The 8415-nt window shown below is 48.1% G+C and overlaps 1 protein-coding gene across 1 annotated transcript in view; it reads left to right on the top strand.

Annotated features, from left to right (window-relative positions):
- Positions 1-8415, top strand: part of camkmt (calmodulin-lysine N-methyltransferase) — a 132688-nt gene that overhangs the window by 101779 nt on the left and 22494 nt on the right. The window contains exons 7-8 of the mRNA XM_062519422.1: positions 3389-3455; positions 6125-6199. Of these exons, the coding sequence (XP_062375406.1) occupies positions 3389-3455; positions 6125-6199 (142 nt within the window). The remainder of the gene's footprint in view (positions 1-3388; positions 3456-6124; positions 6200-8415) is intronic.

Genomic DNA, 8415 nt, shown 5'->3' with positions numbered 1-8415 from the left:
ATTGTGTGGAGGGAGCTATTGGAGAATGGAGTGCTGCTTTATCAGTGCTATGTGTCTGAACCCTCCCCACCTGACCTTGAATTGCAAACTGAAAATCAATTGAAATTTTTTCCATTAAGTCTGATTGATAAATGACGCTTCCTACCTCAGATGAGCCGCTGAAGGGCAAATGTGATTCACCTTTATTGCTCACACACACACACACACACACACACACACACACACACACACACACACACACACACACACACACACAGTCACTCACTCACTTATAAGACACACAGACATTTTCAGGTACACACACACACACACAGACACTCACTCACTTATAAGTCACTCAAACACTTACAGGTACACACACACATACACACACACACACTCACACACAGAGACTTACTATTCATGTGCGTACAAACTGCCACTTTAAGATGTACAAGTCAGTGTGCACTTACACATATTCCTCTCCACAGAAACATACACAGAGAGTCTCAGGAGAACACAAGTGCCCTGAATATGAACAATCTTACTGAGAAGAATTCACTATGGTCATCCTTTGTGCATATTTCACATCTCACGTGTGTGTGTGTGTGTGTGTGTGTGTGTGTGTGTGTGTGTGTGTGTGTGTGTGTGTGTGTGTGTGTGTGTGTGTGTGTGTGTGTGTGTGTGTGTGTGTGTGTGCATATGAAGGCTGGTGCCATGTGTAATTCCTTCCATGATGCATAAAGACATGAAATGAGTGAATGAGAAATGAGAGAGCAAGTGTGTGTGTGCGTATGTGTGCATCAGGCAGGGCCAGACTGACCTCTCTCTCAGCTGGATTCCAGTGATGAGATTATAGGGTTTGCATGTGACTGTGTCTGTGTCTGTGTGTGTGTGTGTGTGTGTGTGTGTGTGTGTGTGTGTGTGTGTGTGTGTGTGTGAGAGAGAGAGAGAGAGAGCTGATGATAAACTCCTCTCCATGACACACTTACAATGCAAGGGAGAGATGCTGCACTTCTCTGTGTGTGTGTTTGTGTTTGTGCGCGTGCACGGGTGTGTGTGTGTGTGTGTCTGTATGTGAGTGTGTTTGTGTGTGTGTGTGTGTGTGTGTGTGTGAGTGTGTTTGTGTGTGTGCGCATGTGTGTGCATGTGTGTGCATACGTGTATGTGTGTGTGTGTGTGCGTGTGTGTGTGTGTAATAGCGGAGTGTTGTAAGGGGTAAGGGGGTCAATCTCCATGTCAGCCCTCTTTGATCTGGGATTGGCTCTCACTCCTACATCGCCTCCATGCCGTGGATAGGATTTGGCCCCAGCTCTCAGTCTGAGTGGAGAGAGAGAGAGAGATGGGGAGAGAGGGAGAGAGAGATGGAGAGAGAGAGAAATCCTAATTGAATTACCTTAAAACTGCAGCAGGATGAGTCTATTAATAGGCATGCTGACATCAATCCCAGCGTGGCTGATTGTGTGTGTGTGTGTGTGTGTGTGTGTGTGTGTGTGTGTGTGTGTGTGTGTGTGTGTGTGTGTGTGTGTGTGTGTGTGTGTGTGTGTGTGGTGTGGTGGAGCGGCATTGGATGCGGGTTAAAAGCCTTCAGATCGATCGGCTCACTCACGCCCTGCTTTGCATGAGTTGCTTTCCAGGCATCTATGCGTCTATATCATCTGTGCAGTCAGGCTAGAGACACAGGGAGGGGTGTGTGTGTGTGTGTGTGGGGGGGGGGGATGGGCTGGATAGAGGAGGGGGTGCGTGATGAGGGAAGAACTCATTTCATAATCTCTTTTGTCTCTTAACAATGTTGTTGTTGTTGTTGTTGCTGTTTTGTTTGTTGTGTTTGTTGTTGTCATCGTTGTCGTTGTAACTCAAAAGCATTAGAATCCCATCACAATAGTTGTACTGGGGCGTATCTGACTGAGAGCCTCGATGTGACCACCTCATATGGACACCTCTGTAGCAGTGTCCACCCCTAGTGGTGAGCAGGGGCTTTGTTTTTTATTCCTACTTCATTCATTGAGTTAATGTAGAGCTCACACCTGTTGTAGCGGCTTTAGGCCGTGCTGATTTCTCTTTGCTCCTGTCTGTTCAGCCAGCTGACACAAAGGGTTAGCGTAAAGAGTCTGGGTCACTCGAGCATGTGTTTAACTGACCACATCTCTCAATCAATAAGCCATCGCTCGCTTATAGAAACAATCAGTCAATACGCCGGCCAGTCATCTGCCGCTCTCTTACTCACTGTCTGTCCACGTAGCGCTCTCTCTTTCTTTCTTTCTTTTGCTCTCTCTCTCTCTCTCTCTCTCTCTCTCTCTCTCTCTCAGTTTCAACCAGTCCAATCATCAATAGCCTACTAAGTTGATGTATTTTAGAACTTCAAGCTATAGTACAATGCCAAAGGTTATTTTGCTGTACAGTATGCCACTAATAATTACAATAGCATAGCACGCCACCTCTATTCAGTGGGGTGGATTGACACTGTCTGCCAAAAGTATGTTCAGTTGAAGTCGCTCTTCTTCACTCACACACTCTCGAATTACACACACACACAGACACACACAGACACACACACACACACACATACACACATACACACACCCAAACACACACAGAGATACACACACACACACACACACACACACACACGCACACACACACAGGCTAGCAGGCCTGTTAAGTGTCTTTACCAAGGCCTCTGTGCCTTTAACCAGGTCTGCATTGAGCCATCTCCCACCCTGTGTGTCTGGCCTGCCTGCACTAAGCCTGCTTAATTATACACCGGCCCTCTCTCCAGTCACACTGGCCACAGCCCCGCTCATTACATGCTAATGGCCAGCCTCTCTCATTATGGACCGCGGCTGTGTGTGTGTGAGTGTGTGTGTGTGTGAGAGAGAGGTAGCAGCCCTTTGGCTTGGCCTTAAACCAGATTAATTGTGCACGGCTGGGGTTGACAGCCAGGGCCAGTAGGAGGGATGGTTTAAGAGTGTGTGTGCTGTTGTTGTAGTGGCTTGTTTTCTTGTTGTGCTGTTTGTTGACTATTGGAAACCATGACGATGTCTCAGGGAACAGGGGGACACTGGATGCACTTGTGCTTTTTAGGTTGTGTGTGTGGGTGTGTGGGCGTAGGTGTGTGTGTGTGTGTGTGTGTGGGTGGGTGGGTGTTTGTGGGTGTGGGTTCAGCGGGTCATATTGCTGTATGATTCTGCATATTTACCTCTGTGATTAAGTGTGTCTGTGAATGTGTATGTGTTGAGCGTGCGTGCGTGCGTGTGTGTGTGTGTGTGTGTGTGTGTGTACAAGCCTATGTCTTCATTTGGCAATAATTTTTTCCCCCAAGTTTGTGGAGTGTGTGTGTGTGTGTGTGTGTATGTGTGTGTATGTGTGTGTGTGTTGTTCTGGTCATTGTCCTTAACTCCCTCACCAGACGTGCGTGGCGTGATCGAGAGGAATCGACGGGCCGGACTCTTCACCTGCTCCGACGTGTCCAGCCGGTAAGACCAGGGTGCCGTTCCGCGCCACATTCTGCTTGACCTTTGACCCTTTCCCGCCCCCCCGGGGTGCCACAGCAGGGGATTGTGGGAGAAAAACTCTGGGTGTCTTTGAGGACGTTCCACTTGGCTGACGGGAGCAGTGACAGTCTGATCGCCGTGGCGATGCGTCTGCATTAGGCTCGTCCATTAGCTGCTGTAATCTCTGTTTGCTGGGTCACAGGGCTGCTTTTGGTGTGTGTGTGTGTGTGTGTGTGTGTGTGTGTGTGCGTGTGTGTGAGTGTGTGTGAGGGAGGACTGTGTCCTCTTCATCGGTGCGTTATGTTTTGCATCTTTTCAAGACGAAGGAAGAATACTAAACAAACCCTCTTGTTGTTGTGGCTCAAGCAACCTAATCAGAAACTGTGGTGTAGAGGACCAAGTTGAACACTATGACCCACAGTCAGTTCTCAAAGCACAACTCAATGTCTAAAACAAAATGTTTTGAGGCAAAATCAGCAACTCTGATTCATTTTTGCTCTTGTAGTGTTACTATGCAGTTGTACAGATCTGATGGAGAGAGACATTTTATGCCTTGAGTGAAGGCATTGTGTGAGACCGTGTGTGTGTGTGCGTGTGTGTGTGTGTGTGTGTGTGTGTGTGTGTGAGTGATGTTTAGAGTTTTTTAGGGTCCCCAGGAGCACAGTACCCCCTGACCCTTGTGCTCATGACAACGAATGATTGAGGCATATCAGTGTGTGTGCAGGCAAAGGGACTCAGGTTTGATTTAAAGGCCCCATTCAAAAGACACACACACATATGTCAAATGCATTTCCATATTCACACACACACACACACACACACACACACACACACACACACACACACACACACACGCACACACACAGTGAGGGAGAGAGACAGAGAGAGATGCCTATAATTACTCGGCTCAGACCCACATACACATTGGCAGACACACACACACACACACACACACACACACACACACACACACACACACACACACACAGCTACCCTCACCTGACACTCATCCAAAACTAACTAACCCTCTGATCTAAAGATAGATTCACGGACCATGGGGAGTTACCTTTGAAAAGTCATTTAGCTTTAACGATCTAAATAGCATCTCCAACCCCCCCCCCCCCCACACACACACACACACACACACACACACCACCACCACCAGCACCAGCGCCCGCCCCCACCTCATCCGTTCGCACATTTCCACACTGGTGCCCCCCCTCTTCTCTTTTTGTCTATTTACCCTGGCTGATGAAGAGAAAGAGGTAAACGTATAATTAGGCTTGCATTACTTTGATTGTTTTCTTTGCAGATTAAGCCCCCTGTCAGAACACACGGTTTGAGAGGGGTTGAGGTCATGCACAATTGGATGGGAAGGATGTGTGTGTGATGGGTGTGTGTGTGTTTGAGAAAGGGTTGGGGTGGGGGAGCCCCTCGCTTTCTCAAGTCAGCGGATAATAGCCTGTAAGTCCCCTGCTGTGCACTAAGATTGTATTTCCACAAGACATAATTTTTGTTTACCGAGTGTTAATAATGGCTAATTAATAATCAGACGCGATGGCCTGGAATCCATCTCCCAGCTCTTAAGACAAGGAGGAGAAAGAGAGAGAGAGATAGATAGAGGAGGAGAAAGAGAGAGAGAGAGAAAGAGACAGAGAGAGAAAGAGAGAGATAGAGAGAGAGGAACAAATATACAATAATAGATACAGCAGAATAGAATGAGAGAGAGAGAGAACTTGTGTTTCATCAACATGAGTTTGTGTCAGAGTAGGTTGAAGGGTTGATGTCAGAAAGAGAGAGAGTGAGAACAAGAGGGATGAGAGAGAGAGAGAGAGGGATGAGAGGGGGTGGAGGTGTATGGAATGAGATGGGGAGGCCCCCTGTGGTGACGTTGGGGAGAGTCTTCAGCCGCCACAATTACTGAACATTTAGCCGAGGAGGCGGCGGACGATTGGGCGACGAATGCATCGCCGTGGCGATTGGCCCGCTGCGAGCGCCCAGCGGGTTCTGGAACGTTCCGTCTGAATCGCCACCGACCTGCTCATTTAGTCTCCCGCCCCAAGCGCTCGCCACGGCAACGAGATGACCGGAGCACTGACCACCACTTAATCAGGCTTTCAGTCACCTCAAGTGCATGCACACACACACACACACACACACACACACACACACACACAGACACACACACACACACTGCTGGTGAGAGGCAGGTATCATACTGTAGCCTGTTTCAGACACACACTCATATTATTAGTTTGTATTTCTTGAAGTATGTAAGATGCATATTCTCACACACACACACACACACACACACACACACACACACATATTGATAGATGGATAATCCACACACACACACTGCTGGTAAGAGGCAGGTATCATACTGTAGCCTGTTTTTGAGACATACATTAATATTATTCTTTTTTGTATTTCTTAAAGTATGTAAGATGCATACTCTCTCACACACACACACACACACACACACACACACACACTGCTGCTGAGAGGCAGGTGTCATACTATAGCCTGTTTCAGACACACAAACTAACCCTAGTTTGTATTTTTTAAAGTATGTAAGATGCATACTCTCTCTCACACAGACACACACGCCCACACCCTCATATGTCTCTAACAGAGTGTTCTCCCTCCAGAGTGGTGCGGTGGGACAGTGAGAGTGACGTGTCTGCGCTGGAGAGCTGTTTCGACGTGGTGATGTGTGCCGACTGGTAAGTGTCACTCTCTCCTCTGACCTTTAAACTCTGCATCCCCCCCCCCACCCACCCCAACACTTCCCCTGTCAAACCCTCCAGTCATGTCCGCAGCCAGTGTAAAAGAAATGGGGCGTCACAGCGTTATTGTTCCCCCCCAGCACACAGGGCGGTTATCAGATGGTTCCTGTCTGCTGGACCCTGCTGGCAGCATTACTTCCCCTCCGCTTACTTCTCCGACAGGCTTCTCCCCTCCCTCCCTTCTTTTTTCTCTTTTCTTTTTTTCTCCATCCTTCACCCCCTTCCTCCTCTCCTTTTTTCCAGAAATTGCCTCTTTTTCATGCTCGGTGTCCCAGCAAATGGATGACTTAGGCAAATTGCAAATAATTACGCCTGGGCGCAGAAAGACAGTCACTGAGTGAGAGGGAGAGAAGAAGAGAGGGTGAAGGGAAGGGGGGTAGAGAGATAGAGAGAGGGGGGGTAGAGGGAGAGAGAGAGGAAAGACAGTGAGAGGGAGAGAAGAAGAGAGGGTGAAGGGAAGGGGGGTAGATGGAGAGAGAGAGAGGGGGTAGAGGGAGAGAGAGAGAGGAAAGACAGTGAGAGGGAGAGAAGAAGAGAGGGTGAAGGGAAGGGAGGTAGAGAGATAGAGAGAGGGGGGGTAGAGGGAGAGAGAGAGGAAAGACAGTGAGAGGGAGAGAAGAAGAGAGGGTGAAGGGAAGGGAGGTAGAGAGATAGAGAGAGGGGGGTAGAGGGAGAGAGAGAGAGAGAGAGAGAGAGAGGGATAGAGAGGTAGAATCCCATAAAGTGACAGCAGGCAAACAGGAGAAGCAAAAAGTGGAGGAGAGTCCTAGAATCCTATAGGTTACACTCTGGTAAACATGGATGCCCTATAGGCAATGTGTTGCGTGTCCAAGTGTTACGTGTCCAAGTGTTGAAATAATAGTTCGCAAAAGTGAAATGGAAACACATTTTTTGGCATTCAGGTGAGTCACATGACACTGAACGCATTCCAAAAGGTGGCACATTTCATAGGTCTAATGGTGATTCTGATGACAGAGTATGTGTAGAGATGGCTCAAGGTGAACACATTAGCGCAGCGCAGGTACACTGCAAGCACAAACCAAATGAAAGCATTTACCCTCCCAGAATCCTCAGACGTTGGGGTTGTATAAAGCATAAAGGGGCTAGCTGCTTTCCACATTTCTGCTTCCCTTCTCATTCTGACCTGTTGCCTTTCCAACTGCCACGGCTTCGCTGGACGCCATTGAAGGTAAACTGCAGATGTTGGGAGATCCATAGTCGTAGAAAGACGTTTTTGTGGGAAGACTATCACGAGAAGACAAACCTCTTTCTCATTCGTAACTGTGTTTATTCAACTCGTTTGCACTGACGATGGTCTGAATGGGACCGAAATCGTTTTGCACTTTTCATCACTTGTTGGATTCAAATGTGCATGGGCAACAGTGGTGTGCAAGTTATGTCTTGACTGAAGGACTGATACACTATTGGACCTAACACACCCACCAGCCTGGAGTGACACACCCAGGACTGATACCCTGGAGCTAACGCACCCACCAGGCCTGGAGTCGGCGGCAGGATACCCTGTTAGCCCTATTCAACTCTTTGAACATGATAGTTGAGTTTGAGGCAAAGTTGTACGTGTGTAGCAGTAGTAGAAGCTCCTAATAAATGAATATGCATGCAAGTGTTAGGTGGAATATAGTACTGGGTGTATGCATTGGTAGTGGTGTGTGTGTGTGTGTGTGTGTGTGTGTGTGTGTGTGTGTGTGTGTGTGTGTGTGTGTGTGAGTGTGAGTGTGAGTGTGAGTGTGAGTGTGAGTGTGAGTGTGAGTGTGAGTGTGAGTGTGAGTGTGAGTGTGAGTGTGAGTGTGAGTGTGAGTGTGTATGGTTGCAGAGTGCAACCCAAAGCGCTCCTGACACAAACAGCTCAGAGGGAGCGGTAAAGTCGCCAGCATACCCGTTATGTAATGTGTGTGGTAGGCTACGTAAAACAAACAACACTTGCACACACTTACACACACACACACACACACACACACACACACACACACACACAGAGAGAGACATGGCAAACGTATCAGCAATGAAAGAAGTCCATGTCTGGTCATTGGTGACTGAAACAGCAGCAGTGCATATGATCTTGAGAAGTCCAATGGCAGGTGACAGGGGGCTGTAGCCTGATGCTCTTGGAACAGTCCTGACTTAATGCAAGT

This window comes from Sardina pilchardus, chromosome 18, assembly GCF_963854185.1.
Source record: "Sardina pilchardus chromosome 18, fSarPil1.1, whole genome shotgun sequence".
Classification (NCBI taxonomy): Eukaryota; Metazoa; Chordata; class Actinopteri; order Clupeiformes; family Clupeidae; genus Sardina; species Sardina pilchardus.
Note: the sequence above shows the minus strand (reverse complement) of the source record. Positions and strands in the feature narration are given on the sequence as shown.